The following is a 21,724-nucleotide window of genomic DNA, read 5'->3' as shown; positions in this document are numbered from 1 at the left end:
GCAGAGAAATTGTGGAAATTTTGCAAAATTGCAAGCTCCCTGAAATATTGGGAGGAGATTTCTTGAGTAAGCATTAATTGTTGCGATCTCAAAAAAAAAATTAAAAAAAATCACAGTTTCCTGGAGAGACAGTAATAATGGCAACGTCAGTAACAGCAGCAACAGCAGTAGTAAATACAGTGATAGCAGTGGTTGTTATATCACATTTTTAGGTTTGTAGGAATCGTTCACCAGAAAAATAAAAGTACACTCATGTTACATGGAGGTAAATCTGACAACCAAGATCCAAATTTCTTCACGGCAACAGATACAAACGAGCAGATTTGTGCCACTTAATTCACCTGTCAACTTTGTTTGTCAGAAGCAACCAACCAGGTTTATCAAAGGAAAACCGAACAGACTGACACCGTATCAGACCCCCGTACGTCTTTGTTTGTGCTCCACTTTCTACCTGTCTGCAAGGTTTTCACATGCAACTGCTTGCACAGCGGTGAGTTTCACAAATTCCTTTCCAGCCCTCAGCCTGCCAGACCCTCTCTACCTGCCTAGCACAGAGCACCCATAAACCAGTCCAATCACAGTCGAGCCGACTCACCGAGCTATCAGTATGACTACAAACATACATACCTCCATTGGTGCAGCCCAGGAAATCCCAGAACTGCATGTTAGGAGTCGGTATGGAGAGGACCGAACCTCTGCTAAATCGCAAACGCTTTGCGTTATATGTTCCTCTTTCCACTTCCTAGTTGTACTGCACGCTGTCACTTATAGGAGGGGAAACACACGCCCACTGATTGTGTTGGACTGACACACCTGGGGGCTGAGTTTCATTTCTAAACAGCTGCCTCCTTCTCCTACTTCTCCCCTCACTTCCCATCTTATCTTTATCTTTCCCACCCACTGAAAAAGGACAGGGGTGAAAATCAATCCAACATCCACAGTGTTGCTTATCCCATCCCTGCCTCTTCATATTAGTGGAATTGGAGAGGAAGCAGAGAGAAACAATAGCAGACATGGAAACAAAGCCACTTGAAATTCTCTTATAGAGCTCTTGCACAAAGACTGACATGATTTATATAACACAAAATGACACATTTTCAGACAGATGGCAAAAATGTTTGACACAAGAGTCAGGTTTTTATACAGTTCGCTGACTTGTGTACAACAGTGGAAAGAAAGGCCATGAATTGCAGCACTGAGTGGACATGTAATCTAGCAAACATGAACTAGTGTTTCAGTAATACAGACACAGAAGGTGCCGGTGTTCATTCATTGGAAGGGAGGTGAAATGTCTTGATTCACTTATTCTCTTAAATCGGTTTGAGTGTATTTACTGAAGAGTAAGGTTGATACCATCCTCCTCATTTTTTCCAGGTGTAAAACACTAAAATATGTTGGTAATCCAGATGAAACATTGTTGGTTTTTTTTGTCCATGATCACAATAAAATATCTGTAAATACACTTTAATGTCCTGATCCTCCAGATTGGCTGCTGGGGGCGTGTACAGGGACTTGATCAAGGGTCCCATGGAGGCAGGAAGCAAGATGTGAAAACAGAAATCTGTAGGAGACATGACAGCTTTGACCCCCGAAATTCCTGAAACCAAAAGTAAAACACTGACCATCAATCACAACCACGGAGCTGCTGTGCACCCAGCTGTGCACGATGTCTAATTCTTGCACTACTTTTTTTTTTTTTTCTTTAATCCCACCAAGCAGGCTAAATGAGTGATTTGTGGTCCTGACACCAGGCCTCGTTCAAATATTAATACCTTTCAATCGGCCTACCACAGCGATAAGTATTGCGGCTGACAAGGCTGCAAGCGACCCCAAAACACTTGAGACGCTCAAGGTTCAGTAAAGATCTGCCCCCTTTTGTCTCTTAAAAAAAAAAAAAAAAAAAAAAAAAAAAAACGGTTGCCTGCAACAATGAGAATCGGCAACTCGTTGCTCAACAAAAACCCAGATGTTTCGCCCCAGCGTTGTGACTCTGCGTGACAGAAATCCTCCTGGTTTGGACCTTTGCACCTCCCGGAGGAGCACAGAGGGAGAGGTGGTGTTTTCGGCCACTGCACCACTTGTCTGTCTGTTAGGAATACAAATGACTCCGCGCTGTCAGACCGACCAGCATTTCACATCAATTAGCCCGCGATATGTCCTCCAAATCCTGACTCCAGCCTTGTGATAAACACACCCACTCGTATTGCACTTGGCGTTAACCCCATTGTCTGTGTATGTGTTGCCTCCCCCCCCTCTTTTTAATGCTAAGCTAACTCTGCTACCGGAGGACTGTTCCCACTCAGTCCGCCCCCGAAACGGATCAATACTCACCCGCTTCAGCCCTGAAGCCCGGCCGCACCTACTGCCCGTCACCTTTATCCGGCCCGGCGCGTCTGCTTTATATACATATATATATATATATATAGCAGATAGCAGAACCGGCTCGCTGGCTGTGTCTCTTACGCTCCGGGTCTCTCTCTCTGTCTGTTTTTGTCCACAACAGCGCCGTGCCCGGCTGTCGGTGTCCACTGACGTTAGCTGTTAGCGCCGCTGCCGCCGCTGGAGGAGTCTGATCCGATCCAACATGGCTGCAGATGGCAGCGCTCCCTGACGGGAGGAGAGGGGCCCTACGTGTCCCGGTGCTTCGCACGCCGAGGGTCCCCGACATGTATTTTATGTAACATCCCAATTGCTCAACTGCTGCACCCCTCCCACATTTCTATTGTCATGTGAGGAGCCACTGATTTATGAAGAAGGGAGTTGTAACGCGCCCTTAGACTGCACAGTATGATATCAGATGGATGATGGAAATAATGCTTCTCTGTAAATATTAATCATAATTGTAAAGAACATGAGGTATTGTTTGACCTTGAAAAACAGCCATATTTATTGTAGCCTGCTGTAGTGGGAAATATATTTAGCCTATGACACTAAATGGCAAGCAGAGTCAAGGAACAACAGTTTATATAGGCTACTTTACATTCATGACCAATTGACATCATATCAGCTGAGGTGTAAGAAGTATTTAGGGACTTTATATCAGTGAAAGTATACGGCACTGTGAAAAAGTGAAAGTCCTGCATTCAACGTCTTACTTACGTAAAGCCAGTCTTATCAGCAAGGTGTGTATGATGGGAGGGTGTGTCAGAGCAGTATTGTTTCATAGAAAGTAAAACATGCCACTGTAAAACTACCAGATTTTGATTTCTTCAGTGATAAAAAAAAACAACTGCTCACTTTATCAGTTGTAATCCATGCAATGGCAGGGCAGACGTTGAACCCATTTTATACAACAAATCACCAATTTCTGTCAGTGAATATGGACGTTTTTAGGATTTCATGTTTTTACAGAGCACCCCAATGCACCAGAACAGAGTGAATTTAAATGACACAGAAGATACATGCATGAACCCATAGCCCTGCAAGAGCTGATGTCTCATGTTTAAATGAAATCTTAAGAGATTTCTGTCATACATTATTCATCATAATAAGCCAAACAAAAGAGGCTTTGAAATAAAGTTGCACTCCGAACACACAAAAACAAAATTATTGTGACTTTGATGTTGACTGTCTTGGATCTGTGTATCTCCACTGTCTTGCAGTCAAAGCCCAAAACAATTCATCTACTGACGAGCCTACGCACACACACAGTACCACCTACGCATGCACTGCATTCATGCATGCAGCTAATATCCATACAATCACAAATTTATGCAGACACACACTCAATTCAGAGATTATTTTTATCCACACAGAAGAGTAATGCAAATTACAGAGAGTGACATTTAGGTGGATTAAAATTCATGACGTCATGATCAGATTGTATACACTGGGCCACCAGTGTACCCCACATTTACACATTTAGCAGCCAAATCACTTGGCAGCTGATGGAAAAAATAGTAAAAGGATTCTGTGATATATCTGTAATTAAATATGGAGAAAGTAAGACAGAAAAGATAAAATTAGCCTTTAGTTGCAGATCACAGCCGGTTTATACTTAACTTTAGGTTATACAGTAAAACTCCCACTGTACATTTGGATGTATCACACATAGACTATATTTCCACAATCCTTTTGACTGATGGAACCGCAAAACACAATTTAATAGTATTGATTTCATTGGTGAAAATATAAAAATGCTAATTCACAGGCCAAAGAAATTGTGTTGTTCGGACAAATGAGAATTCAAATAACTCAAAAATTGGTTGTACAATGATGTCTGGAAATTCTTTGAACTGAAGCTCTTATCATTGCAATTTGAAATGTTAATGCATCTGAAAATGGCCTGTTGCAGTGATTTTGGAGTGATTCCTGTTTCTAAGGATTTCAATTTATGTCCTACACTCCCAATTTTATTAGCCAAAGATTTACAAATATCTTATTTTAATCTCTTTTGGCCTCTTATTTTCAAATGCTTGGAGCATAAATACATGTGTTTTTAATCTATCAACAATAATTAAATATGACAAGTTCAGTTCAGAATTATCAAACCGAACATGTCAGAGTGTATATGTTAGAGAACATGCGAAGAAATTAATGTATAAATAAATATATAAATAAAACCAGATTGGGAACAAGCTATTATACAATGCATTTTAATCCAGCCCTCTTGAACGGGTCAAATAGCGATATTAAAAAGAGCCATAATGCTGTGCCAGAAGAGTGAGATTAAAAACCTACTTTATGGCGGACAAGTTGGTTTTCTATGTTATTTGAATGCAAAGTGTGCTTTGAGTTGTACTTGGCTACATAAATCTGACCCAGTGGTGCCTGATTGCTGGTCATGTCCAAAGCAAGAAAATATGAGGTTATTGTAGGGTTCCATCTAGTGGTACATTTTGAGAATTACTAACTAACTATCTATCTATCTATCTATCTATCTATCTATCTATCTATCTATCTATCTATCTATCTATCTATCTATCTATCTATCTATCTATCTATCTATCTATCTATCTGTCTGTCTGTCTGTCTGTCTGTCTGTCTGTCTGTCTGTCTGTCTGTCTGTCTGTCTGTCTGTCTGTCTGTCTGTCTGCCTGCCTGCCTGCCTGCCTGCCTGCCTGCCTGCCTGCCTGCCTGCCTGCCTGCCTGCCTGTCTGTCTGTCTGTCTGTCTGTCTGTCTGTCTATCTATCTATCTATCTATCTATCTATCTATCTATCTATCTATCTATCTATCTATCTATCTATCTATCTATCTATCTACCTACCTACCTACCTACCTACCTACCTACCTACCTACCTACCTACCTACCTACCTACCTACCTACCAACCTATCTCTCTGTCTGCCTGTCTGCCTGTCTGTCTGTCTGTCTGTCTGTCTGTCTGTCTGTCTGTCTGTCTGTCTGCCTGTCTATGTATAGCATGTAACAATTATGAGGTTGAGAACATACAGTATTATTGTGTCATGATGACAAGAATGCCATTTTTCAGCTCAAAATAATAATAATTAAAAAAAAATCTTCCAACAATAATCAATCTTCATATTATTGCAGTAAATTTAATCATAGAACAGAAACTAAAATCATGTTGATGGACAGCAGTTACTTTTGGCAGGACTGATGTGTTAACAATTAGATTTATCCCTGTCTTTAAAAATAAAAGTTATCAGTACATTTACTTAGCATCTGTTGGGGCTGTAACATCTATCAGAAATACCATCTGAGATATCTTGTCATTTTTAAATCTCATTTCTTCTTTGACACTCAAAAGAGTAGTCCATTGGTTTTGCATTGCACTCAAACACTACTGTCAAACTTACGACGTTGAATCCATAAAGGTGTCCTTGTAAAAACAATGACATGGCAGTTTGCTGGAGATTCAGATAACAGCTAAACTCACTTCTTTGTAACGCCACACTGGAATATTTTTCAATGTCAAATGTGTAGTCCTCACATCCAACAAACACTGTCTTCAGTGACATCACTTGAGAAGATTTATCAGATTTTAAGCCAAAAAAGGCTTTAGCCACTTGCCCACGTCATTTTTCACGTGTAGAAGTGCTCTCGAGTAGCTGGTAGCAGACTTAACAGACTGTGTGTAATTACCCTTTAATGTAAGGGAACCTGCGAATGCTGATTTTTTTTTAAATCAATGATCAACAGAGAGCTGAAAGCAATGTTTTGTATTGATACATATACCTTTATTTTACACAGGGGGAAGTCCATTTGAAAGCATTGTGTGAACTACAACACATTCCTGCAGTTAGTAATACACAGCTGTCATAGTTGCATAATCAATACACATTCCTACAGTTATAAACATGTTGTTTTTACACCAGAAAATACTGTATTTTTACATCTTTATTATACTCTCTATACATAGACATCTGGGTTTTATATAAACACATGATAACTTCAATCTTAAAAGAACACATTTCTGGTTTAAGGTTTCCTCATGTTTCATGATAAATGTCAGAAGCCTGCAGCAGAATCAATGGTACAAGATCAGGGACAGAGGGGAGAAAAGGACATAGACAGGGACAAGGAGAAAAATAACATATCGTAAGGGAGATATAAAATAACAGCTCAGGGCAGGATACACATCGAAAAAGGCTGAGGAGACGAAGAACAGCACAATGGAGAAACTAGGAAGAATACAAAAGACTAGATTTAAGAAATAATTGTAAATTCATGAATTTATGAGAAGAAACAGAGGGAGTTAGAGGAAAAAGCAAAAGGATGAAGGAAAGTCACATGAAACTATGACATGTGACCTTTCAGGTAGAGTTATAGTGCAGATAAAAGGGCATAAGTGTTTGAAGACAGGTGGATAGGAGAAATAATTTGGAATACACATGGGTCGGCTAAATATAATGAGGTATAATCTGAATTAAGTGCATTGGATTTAGAGCTGCGTACTCTAGCATGCCACTTCAGCTGACTTTGAGATGTTCTGGCTCACATTGGAAACACTGTCCATGGAGACGTCGGTGTGTGAGCGTCCACGCTTCTCCTCAGTGCTGTGTGATTGTGTTCGGCCTCGCTGCAGCTCGTTGGTATGTGCTCGGCTCCGAGAGCCATCAAAGGATGACATGCTGGAGTTGGAGGCTGTCCGTGAGCGGAGTCTGGTCATGCTGGCACTAGACACTGGAGAAAAAAAGAGACATAGGTTTTTCACTGGTTGGACACTGAGATATAATTGTTCTAATTTAGGATTAAAATATTTTATAGGTAAGTTATATTCACTTACTGTATCCCATGCCCTGAATGAAATATTTGATGGCTTCAATCACTTTGGGTGGCTGTGGAGAAGAAGATAAAAAGTATTAGAAATATTTCCAACCAACCGGGAGCAGAGATTCTACAGTAGAGTAACCAATACAATGTGTCAGTACCTGATCCACCTGAGGAAGGCCTCCACAGTCCGCCATCTAGAAGAGAACAAATGGGTTTGAGCTTCAGTCCGAGTTCAAGTTTTTATCTGCCAGGGCTTTCAGATAAATGACGAGATAAATTGGAAGTGTTTTACTACAGCATAAACTGATATTCGACAATATCAGGTCAGTATTTACAACCTGGCAGCACCACAGTTTTATATAATACAGTAATAATGCATCAGATATTGCATGGATGCGCCTAGCTGTGTTATTCTATTTTGGGGGGTGGGTTGTTTACTTTATTTTTGAGTCAATCACTCATCGGGTTACCTTGAGCAGTGTCGTCTTGGTGGGGTTGAGTTTAGAGTTGCAGTCGACCACAGCCTCCACAGCTGGAGAGTTATCACCTACAATCAGCAGAGTGGAGCATCTACAGCCAAACAGAGAGGTGAAATAAGCATGGTTATGGTTAGGATTATAGAGGGCCGGCTGCAAAGATGCAAGCTCGTGATTGGCAAATTAGTCATGAGCAATGAAATAAAACTGCTAATTTTCGTTCAAGAACTATTATGTGAAAGATCTTGATGCATGCTCTTTAAAGGTGAAAGGTTTTACTAACTTGAGGGTCCTGACATTGATGTTTCCTCCAGGAACAGGCCTCTCCACCTCCAGAGCATTGCGGCTGTTATAGGAGCGGAAGAACTGATTCACGTTGGACTGGTTCATCATCGTAGTGATGTGGTGACGGTATGTAGCTATGAGGTCATGGTTGGTCTGGATCTCATCCTGTAGGTCAGTTTAAATAAAGGTCAAATATGTTCTGCATTTCTGTACTTTTGTTCTGAAAATGAATAACCTGATCCATATTGAATCATTTAACACAAAAATGATCACTGAAGATCATTAAGATTCATGCTTTAATTTTTCTTGTCATGCTGCAGAGTATACTTTATTCTACAGCAACTCAAGCCCATTAGGCTTTATAACTTACCTTTCCAAACAAGTGTGTGATGACTGAGTCCGGGAGAGTGTGGGTCCATTCAGTGATCTATAACACACACAGATTCATGTTGAGCTGCATTTAGCCTTTAATGTATTGTTATCAGGCTGGTTTAAAATAATAATCATTGGGAAGTGAAACAGTGGGAAAAATGCAGGTATTACTTAACATTCCCATGACAGCTTAAGTGATGTAATCAATCAAATCCTGTTGTACCCCCTAAAGTTTCACAATATTAAAGTAAATCTCACATGTTAACCTGAATGAAAAACACATATAACCTACCTTGTTTGCAACACTATCTATTAGGCCTTCAGCGTTGGGGTTGATGTTGACCAAAACTAACCCATCCACCATATCAGGGTGATTCAGCTACACACAGAGGGAAGATCAGGAATTTGTTATATGTAACTTTTCACAAACCTTTCTGATTCAGATGCAAAACAATTTAACAAACATGTAACTCATGTTTTTTTTCTTTCTTCTAAAGTATGGGTGTAGTTACACTACATTGTCATGTCACGTTTGCACTTTGTATGCTCCAACTGATGCACAACAGAAGTAACATGGCTGTTAGAAAATGCAAATGCTATTGTATGTGTGTACCTTAATTTAAAAAGGAAGGCTCTGGTCAGTAACTCTGGTAAATATTTCTACACTGGTAGACACTAAAACCAAATTAAGATCGGTACTCAGTTTAGTTTATAACCTGTTTTTCTTAAGTGCAAAACCAGGTGTCCGCACTGTCTTACATTTGGAATGGGATTGAAAGAAAAATCTGAACTCACAGCAAATTTAGCCAGAATGTATGCTCCAGCTCCAACTCCCAGGCCGATCACACTTCGCAACCTGCAAAGCACACAGTCCAAAAATTAATTGGTCAACCCAACCAAAAAGAGATTGGCATCAGATTAATTGGTAGCAAGAGGAGTCTTAAGTCTGTTTTACCCAAAGTGTTTGAGGACAGTGGGCAGCGCTTCAGACAGCTGGTCCATGGAAGGATAGGGATACCTGAGGGGTCAAAAGTCAAATTTAGTGTCAGCAGACATGTGAGCCAACAATGTATGGCTCTGTAACTGTTATCAAATCATAGTATGATTACGGAATTAAATATAAATGTAAATCAAATAAGCTGTGGAAAAACAGACTAAAAGTAGTAAAGATAATCTACTGACTCAGCTGGCAGAGTTTTGGCTCCTTCGTGTTGACCTGGTGCTTCAACGTGACAAACAGGTAAATGTCTGAGGATTTCCTGCATGTCCTCGTGGTTGAACAGAGTGTCAAAACAGGACTTGTCTGCAGAAGGAAAACACAAAAATAACATCAGTTCTGTTCATGTAAAGTGACGCAAATATTAAACCTATTATAAAATAATTTACAAAAAATAAGAAAACAAAAATAGATAACACTCAGATTAACATTTTTTTGAGAGAATTTAGAAAGTGTCAAATAGTCATTATTCAAAATGTACTAGAAATTTGGATAATTTGTTTTTTTAAAAGGCAGTTATTTATGTAAACAAAATATAAGAAGGATACTTTGATGCATTCATGCAAACTAAGAAATACGTTTTATGTAATGAACCAACAAGCTGTTCTTCTTCAGATACACAAATATATTTTTTAATTCATTTTTTGACTTAGTTAAAATAAACAAAGTTATAATTATAAATCAGATACCTGTGTGATGCCAATATTAATTTGGATATCAGGTGGTTTAAACAACTTGTCCTATTTGCGGCATAGATTTCTATTTTGAATTTCATTTGAATTCATGTATATTATATATGTTTGCAGGATGTAAACATTATAAACACCGCACTGTTGGGCCTGTTGGAGTTGTGACTTACGGTTCAGTCCGACATCATGAAAGGTCAGGATGACGGGGGTCTTTGCCTTAACAGTCCCCATCATGATGCAGTGGACGTTCCCATGCTGAGTCTCTACATGCTCTTCCTGAAAACAAAAACACACAGAATCCGTCACACATTCAGATAATACAAATGTGTACAAAGTTTGTGTCCCTTTTTGAGTGTCACAGAGGATGCATTTCCATGTACAAGTAGAAGAAACTATAGATTAAAACTCAAAGAACATAAAGTCCCTTTTCTTCTAGCGAAAAATTAAACCACACTTAGTAGCTGACATGATTAAAGTTGGTTCATTTTTTTCTGACAGTGCAATTTTATCTCAAATTAATGTGAACAAACCAAATACAGAAGTTAACAATATTATGCCCAACTCCAAACTAAAATTCTGTGATATCATTGTAAAACACATTACTTTTTTTTTTTTTTACACTCAAACAGTAGATCTACCCTTAAGGTTAACTTAAATTCTCTGTGATACTCACAGTGATTTGGGGCTCAAAGACACAGTCACACTCGTTCTCCTCCAGGCCCATGGCTGCTGATGCAGAGTAGACCGCAACAGATAAATAAGGAGATGTGCAGGAAATGCAGAACAGATGTCCTGTTTGTATTGTTAATTGATCCTTAATTTATCTTTTCTTTATCTTTTCAACCTTCAGTCCGTCAGATACCACACACGTCAACAGAAGTTCTGCATGTAAGTAACTGACCATTTGTTTGAGCTTGTTTTTATATCTTCTGACACTGATCTGTTTATAAGCCCTAACTCCAGCCTAGCTCACACGTGGCCAATTGGCTCTTTCCTTTTTAATCTGACCTCAGGCTGCTGTAGGGGCATCACCGGATTTCGACAGGGAATTAACCAGAGCATCTACCCTGCAAAATTTAAACTTCACTGCAAAGTTTCTATGTCTTAATGCACTTAGATTAATGTATAAGATACAGATTTTATCATGACCTTTCAAGACTACTTGAATCACATTTATAAGTTATTTTCTGAATGTGTTGAACCTCTGTTTTTCTTAAACTTGGCTTTGAATAATTTCTACTATTTCTCATTCAATACAACTGAAATGTAATCAAACCAGTAATAAATCTGACATGTAATAAGCTTGATAAGTGTTGACTGAATTTAAAATCACAGGTAAAGCTTGTTATTTTTTGCTGTGAGGCAGTAACAGTCACAACACCTTCAGCCAAGCCACGATCAGGTCAGCTGTTTAATGTCAGTGAGCCATCTGTTCCTCGCAGCAAAGCGGTTTGCTTCCTGTAGTCCAGTTACCTTGACCCGAATATTTACGTAGGATATTAATCTAATTTTGATAATTTCCTTGAACTCTGTATGTCATGTAGTGCTTAAACATCCTTACTGCTAAAATAAAATCCAATTGCCAAACTTCAATGATCACATTTAATGATCATTTCAGTCCACAGTAACCTTGACCTTTGCCCTTTGATCACCATAAACAATCAGTTCCTGTCCAGTCCAAGTGAATGTTCAAGATCAAATTTAAGGTAAAAAAGGGGAATACATGATGGACAGATGGATGGATGGAGTTCCAGAGATAAATAATGGAGTGGGGTGAGGTAACAGGGACCTTGATGTTTAACCTAATCGGTTTGTCCTCTATAAAGTGAACGTTTGTGCCAAATTAAAAAAAAATCACCCCAAGGTGTTTCTGAGATGTCGCATTTACAAGAGTGAGACACTCGTACGTACAGACATCTCAAATCACATAATGCCTCCAGCAACAGCTGTTGCCAATATGGAAACATAAAAAGTTACATTTAATTATTAAAGGTGTATATGACTGTTAAATATGTTGTGATGAAGCTAAATTGAAAACAAAAATATTAACAATACTTTGCAATTTAAAACAATGAACAAAATAAATCAATTCATAGTTATACAAAGATGTTGATGGAGACTATAAACCTTTAATATAAAAACATTCTGAAGGGTTGAAAAGGGTTCGTAAATGAATGTGAGAGAAAAATCGTGCCATAATGTGAGAGAAACTCAGATGTCAGAACAGGTTAATGCTGCATTGCATCCACTCTGACGTGTTTTTTCTTCCATGATGGCAACAGGTCAAAGGTTTCTGGATTAGCTGGAGAAAATCAGGGTGGCTGAAATTAGGACTGCTCTCCTCTCAGTCATCTAGTCCCGAGCAAAACACTGAATCCAGGTTTCAAAACATTAAGAATCTCTGCAGCTGCTATATGAGCATGAAGCAGACCGTCATTAAAGCTGAGTCACTGGTATCCAGGTCAATAACTTTAAAACACGTAACAGCGGACTCAGCAGTCGTAGTTGGACTACATTGCATACAATGGCAGCTGCCTGAGCGAAAACACAACAGACTACACAGTGAGCACCTTCTTTAAGACATAATGACGCCACAGCTTTAAGCATACATGAGACGAGAGCTGCGTGTGCAATGCGTTTAATCCATTTAGTGGTGGCTGAAGAGCAGATGGGTCTTATTCAGCCTCACGTCAGTCAAAGCCATAATAACATCATCGGAACCCTGTCTAAGCTCTGGCCTGCTAGCCTATTTCACCGTTGACTGTCCCATATTCTGTTCGATGTGTTGTTTGATGCTTTGATAATTTTCTGCAAGTATGTCACTCATTGTTCAAAGAGATTTGCCAACAGTGACGTCACGTTAAGCAGCAGCATGAATAAGAGTTTTTCTTGTTTATAGAAAGTGTTTTAATTTCAGAGTGTCTGTGCGAAATAGAGGGTCAGAAATATTAATATTAAACTAGTCTTGACCAATATGAAAACAGTTTATCAAACAAAACTGTCTCTCTCCCCGCTCATAATATTTCTACAAAAATGAATTATGGTAGCTGGAATATCAGCCATTTCCAAGATCCCAGAACAACTGTAACAAATAAAATACATTCAACCATGGACTCAAACCTTGTCCTATAGTCAGCAGAGTTGCGACATTAACCTTCACACCATCATTTAGGACTACTGTGTCATGGTAGCATTACATATAGGCCAGCTCTCATTTGGTGGCAAGCACCAGTTCAAAATTCAAATAATAATATGATTCCAAAAACTGAGGAGGAGAACATAACACTTAAAAAAAAATTGTCTTCCTGCTGTTGCCAAGCACTACATTGGTTTGCAGTGTTAGCCACTTCCCATTGGAGTCCACTAGATGGAGTTTCATGTCAACTTTCTGGATGCCATTGGTCAAATGGCAGAATAAGGAAGGTCAGAAAACTCCTTGTTTTTCACCTGGTGAACCTTTAAATCGCTAATTCATTTATATATCAGTATCATATTATTTATGTTTGTTGATGCACTTTTATTTTTGCTGTATGACTTTTACAAATTATTTTGGATTTGCTCCAAAACAGAAGGGAAAGACGGTGAGATGGAAAATGAGTTTTCAAAGGAGAGAAATCACAGCATATGGTGAAGTGATCGTTGAGCTACAAGTATCCTCTTCAGTTCCTTTCTTCACTCTCTAAATCTCTTCACTTCAGGGCACCGGGCTTACATACATATACGTAAATAAGATAGCGTAGTTGTATTGTCATTCTGACGAGCGGTGGCCATAGTAACTCTTCAGGCTGCAGGTAGATGTCCTGCAGTCTGACTCTCAGCTTTCACAACATTCTAATAATACACACAGCAGCTGCTGCTGCCTGCCACCATGCTTGACTGTGTGTGTGTGTGTGTGTGTGTGTGTGTGTGTGTGTGTGTGTGTGTGTGTGTGTGTGTGTGTGTGTGTGTGTGTGTGTGTGTGTGTGTGTGTGTGTGTGTGTGTGTGTGTGTGTGTGTGCTTGTGTGTGTACGTGTATGTGTGTGAGTTCTTCTGAAAGGAGTGTGCGAGTGTTTACGTGCAAAAACACACTGGCCCTTCTCATGACCCTTTTTTTTTTTTTAACAGTCAAGTTGTGCATTCAGAGTTCAGGTTTAAAATTTGTGACAGTTTTCTGAAAGCAAGAACATTAAAGATCCAATATCTTAGTGATTTCCAACATTTTTGGCTCAAAACCTTCAAGACTCAATGATACCTGAATACAGTTTTGTGGGTAAAGGTCAAGGTTCAAGGTCACTGTGACCTCACGTCCCTCTCATCCGTTGATTCCATTCTCGTGGGCGCCAAATCTCAAGAAAGAGTGGAAGAAATTTCGTTTTGTACTAACAATGAAGTGACAACATTTTGGAGGTTAAGGTCATTGTCACATCACATTCAAGGACGCCTGCAGGGAATTTCTTCAAATATCTTACAAATGTTCCATATGCCATAGTAATGAACTGCTTTGATTTTGGTGGTCAAAGGTCATAGGTCAAGGTCAACCTCACATTTATTTCATTCTTGCGAAAGTGATATCTCAAGAACACCTACAGGGACCTTCTTAAAATTTGGGGCAAATATTCACTTTAATTAATGAATTAACTGAATTGGTTTTGATGATCTTATGACAGATATGGATGTAAACAACAACTTAATTGGTCTGAGGAGGACCTTTCATGTTAATTATTACCAAATTATAAATCTAAACACAATTATATTGTGAAGTAAACTGATATTGTACTGTTTGCACATAATCTTTCGTTTACCCATATAATTGATATGATTTTGAAAATACTGGCGCAGTTCATAGAGGAAGCCGCTTAACATAGATTAAAGCATCAGCATGGTGTGATTATTCATTTGATCATTGTCCAAGTCATTAACACATGTTGTGTGTAAAACACACAGTTCAGAAGATATAGCTCATAGGAGAAACTAAGCTTCCTTTTCATCTCCAGTTTCTTCTTAGTTGCTCAGGGAATTACATAGTATTTCACACAGCTGCATGAGTAGTGCGCCCGGGGACAGAATTACAAACTACTTCAAGATAGGACACTCTGTGTAATTGTATACAGTGTATCAACATGTTAAATCAGCGTAAATGTTAAGATCACCTGCAGTCCTACTTCAGTCATTCATCATGAATGAAGGATTCAGAGGCAAACTTGATTGGAAAGTCAGTAGTCAAGAGGTGTTTGTAGATAAACATGGGTTTTTACACTGAAATACCAGCTATAAATATGAAAGGCATCTACTCGTGTCAGTTAGTTGTAATCTGATCTGTGGTTGTAGTAGCAGTTGTTGTAGAAGTACCAAAAGTAGTTGTAGTCATCCATAACACTGTTAAATTGGCTCATAATTTCATAAAAATTTTTTTGTTGGAAAGTATGTTTGTATTCATCAGATGCATATATAACAGAGTGAGACCAGAGGCTCTTTAGCCAGATTAGAGCTCCTCCATAGGTGCAACAGGATGTTTAAATAGAACCCAGCCATTGCATAATGCCAGGAATAGCATACCAAGAAGGGTCTAGTACAACAACAATTACTCAAGCAACTCTTACAAAAGATGGAAATGTTAGGGATATTCATTCATCTAAAATTTAAATTTTTCTTTCCTAAACAGGCTTTTCAACTTTTTTTTGGGCAACGGTGTCTGTCACTTTCCATGACTATAATGCTATAAAATGCATATTTATTCATAAATGAATGCCTTGAATTTAAACACAGTGAGCTGCTCCCAATCGTCCTCAATGCTGGAACAATAAACAATTCTCAAGCAACCCTCAGCATACTTATTCCTTTTTGCCATGATTTTTACTGTCAGCAGTGTTGGGTTCATAAAAACAAGGCATGAACACTTCTTTGGCCTTTCTGTCGCTGTGGTAAAAGGATTTAGGGCTGCAGTCTTTGCACGCTAGTGCTTTAATGAAACTGGGAGAGAGGCCACCGCCACACCCACAGTGTCCTTTAGGCTCCTCAAAAAGCACAAGACTCCCAGCTGAGGACTGACCTACTGAATGTCAGCTCACATTTCCAGAAACCATTGCAGCTACCATGTTTAGGCCACTTTGTAGAGTCAAAACAGATGGTCACACTGGGGCTGGCAGGTCCTCAGGAGAATCAGATAGAAGAAGCCTTGAGAGGAAATGTATATAGGTTTGGGAAACAATTACAACAACTAGAATTGCAAGCAATTACAAATTCTGACTTGAAGCCATGTCACAAGTCAGATCTAAAGTTACACCCATCCTAGAGAAAGCACCCCTGAGTAAAAACAACAGGGACTACTTTGAAAAAGAGAGGTTTGAAGAGGGATTTTCTCGAAAAAAAAAAGAAAAAAAAATCAAGGAAAGGGGGTTGGGGCCTATATCAGCAAATGTAGTTCTATAGAATAAAGACAAAAAATAAATAAAAATACATAAAAATAAATTACTTCAGAATGATGTGTTATTGCATTAAAATGAGTTATTTAACAAGACACATTTGTGTTTACTAAAGCACCCCCTTTAATTTACATGGGGACTTATTCTCTAAAGAAAACTCTGAGGGCCTCTAAAATGTACAAAACAATACATATTTATACATACAATAAAAATACATAATATTTGGTGCAATAAAAAAAACATAAATATCTAAACCTTAGTGGGGCGACACCATGTGGCTGATCACCAATTATGTTCTGGTCCTGGAACATACACGGTATGACTATAACCAAAATGGTGAAATTTAAGCAGTGACCAACTGTAAGCATCTATTAAGAACATTAAAAAAAAAATGTGGTGCGCCCCTAGCGATTTTATGCTGAATCACAAACTCATTCTTGACAAGTGTGTCCAATCTCATACAATGTTATCAATGTTAGCATGTTTTGGCATCAATTTGGAGGAAAAAAAGACTAGTTTGTTTGTTGTTTCTGTTTTGTCAGTCAGATATCTATCTTTGTTTGTCCAAATACAAGCTTAGTCTCTTTGTATTTGGAATCTGCTTATGGCTATATGCATGTTTGTTATCAAGAATAAGAAAGATGGTGGGTTATCAGAAGTGGGATAATAGTTGGCTATGATAGAGTTGTTCAACACTTATAGCCATAATATATTGAAAAAGGCTCCAGCTCTGAGAAAACTTGATATACACTGAAAATGACTTCAGCTATAGAAAGAAGGCTTAAGGAGAAAGTTAATTCCAGGAACAGAGACTCAACAGGTTGACTTGTTCAATCTGTCTGGGAGCTCAAAGGAGCATCTATTTTTAGATGGTTCAGAGAGATAGGATAGAAGGGGAGGAGTGTGAGGAAGGGAAAACAAGGGAAAGTCCAGACAAGCATGCCACTGCAGCGAATAGGAGACCAATTATTTTACAAACTTGTTATAATTGAGAGGGAGCATCAACTGAAAACACTGCTCCTCAATTAATTGTGTCACTGTACCATAAGTAAGACTGTGGACATCTTTGAGTATTGAGAGGGTGTGGAGGAGGAGGAGGAGGAGGAGAGCACTCCTTCATTACCCACCAAGTGCCCACTGGAAGAGGGGAAAGAGTATAGTGGATGAAGGAGTGGAAATAGAAGAGGGGTAGAGGGGGGGGGGTGAGGCTCTTCTCCTCCCTCCCTCTCTCTCTCTCTCTCTCTCTCTCTCTCTCTCACTAAGAGCATTATATGTAGAGTGTTCTGCTGGTGACAGGGCTGTCATGGTCATCTGGCTGCTCAGCCTGATTAGACCAGCTCACAGCAGATCCTCAGCCCAGCACACTGCACTGCAAGGTAAAGCTATGAAATGGCACATGCAGTAGTACATCACAGTGGTCACTGAGCAGGCCAGAAGGGACAAGGAGAGGTGGACAGTTTAGTGTTATAGTAGGGCAGAGCAACAGGTTGTTGCACTTGGCTACCAGACATTTCAGGGTGTTGTAGCAGAAAAAGACTTAACGCAGGTTGACTTTACTGTGACAAAGAAGTTGAAGAACCGATGTTTAGCCTGTGCTTGGAGATGACATTGAACAGCTAAGCGGTAAGGACAAGCACTTTACAGATTGTTTTTTTTTTCTGTTAGTTCCAGAAGAAAAATAGAATAATAAAATAGTATTTCGTTACGCTGTCACACAACCAGAAGTGTGGAACTCTGCAAGTTTCGCAACTTTCATCAACATTATGCCAGATAGGGATGGTAGAGCATTAGAAATAATTACATAAACATTTATTTCCAAAGTATAGCACTGCCAGAGATAGTTATGAAGCTAAGAGCTTTATTGGAGCAGGCCGTTCTTTCCACAAAAATATGATGTGTCATACAATCAGCCACTAGTATAGATAGAGCTATAAATACAGCTGCAGGTATTCAGTGTCTACAGGGTTTTACTATAACAGGCAGTCAGCTGGTTGTGTGTCAGCACTCAAACTGCTGTGGGGCTGCTGCTTCTGAGGGACTTTGGTGTAACTGCCAGTCAGTGCTTTATGGATTTCCCTGTTCAGCAGCCAAGGTGTCCACTGAGGTAAGAAGAAAAGTATGTCTCTCAGAAACAGCAAAACTAATGTGACTGAATCTGTCACAATAAACCTCTTCTTTAGGTGTTAACTAGAAGTCAGTAGAGGTTGTAGAACTGATCTTGTTTGAGGCTACTACTAACAAACCTCATTCTTAACCCCACCAGTTTACTATGTCTCATTCAGCCTTGTATTGCAGGCACTGCAGAAAACTTTGGAAACCATAACGCGGCTCCAACATAATATTGAGATCCATTTTTAACTTCTTTGGGTCCTGACCCAGCCTCTGACTGGGACACAGCAAGGCAGCCAGCTTGGGAACACACTTATTTGCACAAACCAAACTGTAGCAGTGAAGATTGGCTTTACTGTTTTAAATGGAATTACAGTCTAGTTGTTTACCTGCTTGTTTACGCTTTTGTTTGTTGTTTTTGTATCAAGTCACTCTGCTTTACGTGTCAGCTAAATACCGAAAGTGACTGTGAAGAGTTCGAATTTTATTTGATTCATGTTCAGAAGCTTTCGAGAAAGTTTCATCAAATTCATCGCTGTCTTGTCTGTGACAGTGTTTGCTATGTAGCTTTAAAACCTTTTTTTTTTTCTTTTTTTTTTTCACGTGTCCCAGTTGTGATTTTGTTGTGCTTGTGCCACAAAGGGGATCCAAGTCAAATAAATGTTGTTTCAGAATTTTGAATGGACTCAGTGTAAAATAATCGACCTCTATCCCGATTAGTGAGGACAAAGGATAAATTCCTAATTATAGATTGTCAACAACAGACTACACTCTTCTGGAAGAGGGAGTGAGTAAATCTGTGTGTGATTATAAATGTATGTGTGTGTGTGTGTGTCTGTATAGTCAGAGCCGAGTTGAGGAGGTGACCATAGATTACACAGATTACCTTTCTGCTTTTGGCTTTCTCTGAAAGGTGAGGGTTTGGGTACGTGGGTCGGTGGAGGGTTACATCTTTAACCACCTTCCTCTTTACTTCCCTCAGTCCTTCTTCCGAGACTATTCTCACCCTCTGTCAATGTGCAAAAACTACTGTGTATTAAATCTCTCTCAAGAAAGATTTAGAATTATAGTGGTATAATTAGATGCGGAAAGTATAAAAGGAATCACTTGCAAATAAGAGAGAAATCCGAAGAGAATTTTTGGAGCCTACTTGACAAGAGACTTTCCGTAGCTACAATGCAGACAAGAGGAAGAGACAAATCTTTTCTTTCCATCAGTAACATAGTACAATGTAGTTTAGAGGAAATTACACAATAGAGTCCAAGCAGTGCCCATACCTCATGCTCTCACAACTTTGTGTGCAATGAACAGAGGACATTTTCTCCAATACGGTATATTGAACCAACAGTGAGGTTCAAGTCGTTTTAAAGTCAAAATATTGCAAAACAAGCTTTCTCAAATCCTCTACAAATTCACAAAACAAATTTGTTTTGCCTTGTCCCTGCTGGGCCAGAGCTAAATACCCTGTAGACATTGATGCCAAGTCCACAGAGACATGGTGAAATAGACATCATTTTTCCAACTTTGCTAACATTTGTTCTTTTGACCGAATTTAATTGTACAGATATATTAGATTTTCTAGCTCAGGATGTTTCTGTCACCTCTTGCCCACCTTTGTATAGATAGATAATCTTAGTTGTAACCAAGGGAAATTTGTTTTCACAAGTTTATACATGTTTTATACTGAACAGAACCCCTCAAGACATAACATTAATTCCCCTACAAAGACTCATGTGTCTTTAGATCAGAGTGACTGTTCAGAGCTGTGGTGGGAGACCTCCTTTCCATTTTAAAGTCCTATATCTGCAACCTTGCAGTAGTAGTTTGAAGATTCAGTGTCATGTTTTATTATTTGCCCAAGACCTGCTGGTTCCTCATTTATATCTGACGGACTGGAAGTGGAGAGGCTGTTCATTTTGGAGACAATATGTGACCGCTTGGTGACTTTCTTGTGGGAAATGGTTAATATTGTGAAAAAAAAAAAAGACAGGGGGACAGTGATGGGTTGAATTATATTTATAGAGGGGGGAATATGGGGAATAATCATAATCTTTTAGAGGACTTTTCTCATTTAAAGTAGTCATCTCAAAGATTTTAATTTAAAAAAATTTTTTTGTTAAGTTCCTATTTATAATAACGGAGATTTAGCCTGTATGACATTGGTAAAAGTATTTGCAGTATCATGAACTGACCGAGCTGAGTGTCTGTGACGCAGAAATAGTGACGTGTTTCCATCAGCCAGCAGTGGTTGTACTGCCAGGGAGGGTAGGCGGAGCTAACTTAACTGATCTTCAACTCACTCTGACACAGGTGACACTGTTGGGATGTCTTGGAAGTGAGGTCCAAAACAAAACAGATCTCTGCGATTTTAACTTTTAAGGGGACCTATCATGCTAATTCATAGGTTTTCTATTTTCATTCTGGGACACCTTAACTGAGGTTTTCTTACTGTTAAAAGGGCTATTTAATTTCCAGATATCGCTAATGTCGGAATTGAATTGCTGGGTTCCTCTCTATAATGTTGTACGGTTCTGTTGTAAGGACTTTACGAATGATAAGTGCTTTAAGATGACTTGGCTTGAATGAGGGCATTTATATGTGTATGCGGATGGAGTTTGTGAGTTTTAGACCCTTTCTGGGATGATGCTCTACCATTCAGTCATGAAAGACCACTGACCTTTGTCCACTGAATGAGGGCATGTGTGTGTCTGTTTATCTGTGTTCATTAGTCAGTCAGATGGTCCCCAGTTAGCCTTTTCAATGAAATGATGACTGTAATTTGTATATTTGGTGATATAATAGTCTGATTTGGCTAATACAGAGCCTGAACACTGGAGGTTGAATGTTTAACTTTGTTTTGTTGTACTGTTTTGTACTTTAGAATCACTGGTTGATGGAGTTTGTGCGGCGGAGTGGTGACTACTGCCACGCTCAACACATTTAGACCCTTTCTGGGATGATGCTCCACCATTCAGTCCTGGGGCCTTGAACCCTGAAAGACCACTGACCTTTGCCCACTGAACCTGCCAGCTCATGGGTTAACAGGCGGCGCCTTGACACTGGAAGCTAACTGGTGAGAGAAGGAAAGAGAAAGCTACTGAAAGAGACGAAGAAGGACAGAATCAAAGACAATCAGAGAAAAAAACAAAGACAAAACTGTAGCCTCCTGGACTATACTGATGGAAAAACAATCAAGACAACAAGACATCAGAACTGG

General features: G+C 39.2%; 3 protein-coding genes across 6 annotated transcripts in view; 1 reads left to right on the top strand and 2 right to left on the bottom strand.

Moving 5' to 3' along the window:
- LOC138617892 (focal adhesion kinase 1-like) overlaps positions 1-2,707 on the bottom strand; it is a 60,861-nt gene extending 58,154 nt beyond the window's left edge. The window contains exon 1 of the mRNA XM_069693240.1: positions 2,332-2,707. The gene's annotated coding sequence lies outside the window, so the exon portion shown is untranslated. The remainder of the gene's footprint in view (positions 1-2,331) is intronic.
- A 4,153-nt stretch (positions 2,708-6,860) lies between these two features.
- Positions 6,861-10,720, bottom strand: LOC138617765 (protein NDRG1-like). The gene is made up of 12 exons (XM_069693022.1): positions 10,670-10,720; positions 10,167-10,272; positions 9,493-9,613; positions 9,266-9,328; positions 9,106-9,166; positions 8,603-8,689; positions 8,309-8,365; positions 7,937-8,103; positions 7,648-7,747; positions 7,336-7,371; positions 7,191-7,242; positions 6,861-7,087 (listed from the first exon to the last, which is right to left on the bottom strand). The coding sequence occupies exons 1-12, from the start codon at positions 10,718-10,720 to the stop codon at positions 6,861-6,863; spliced, it is 1,128 nt and encodes a 375-aa protein (XP_069549123.1).
- Positions 10,721-17,680: 6,960 nt separating this feature from the next.
- The window catches only part of LOC138617886 (protein tyrosine phosphatase type IVA 3), a 9,833-nt gene continuing 5,789 nt past the window's right edge, over positions 17,681-21,724 (top strand). Inside the window, exons 1-2 of one of the 4 annotated variants that reach the window (XM_069693228.1) lie at positions 17,681-17,774; positions 21,389-21,724. The exon at positions 21,389-21,724 is cut by the window's right edge and continues 104 nt beyond it. The gene's annotated coding sequence lies outside the window, so the exon portion shown is untranslated. The other 3 variants (XM_069693227.1, XM_069693229.1, XM_069693230.1) reach the window with 3 other exon arrangements.

The sequence above is a fragment of the Brachyistius frenatus genome, unplaced genomic scaffold (assembly GCF_029030835.1).
Source record: "Brachyistius frenatus isolate BFR_SWC_R1_liver_20210118 unplaced genomic scaffold, ASM2903083v1 Contig_14, whole genome shotgun sequence".
In the NCBI taxonomy this organism is placed as follows: domain Eukaryota; kingdom Metazoa; phylum Chordata; class Actinopteri; family Embiotocidae; genus Brachyistius; species Brachyistius frenatus.
Note: the sequence above shows the minus strand (reverse complement) of the source record. Positions and strands in the feature narration are given on the sequence as shown.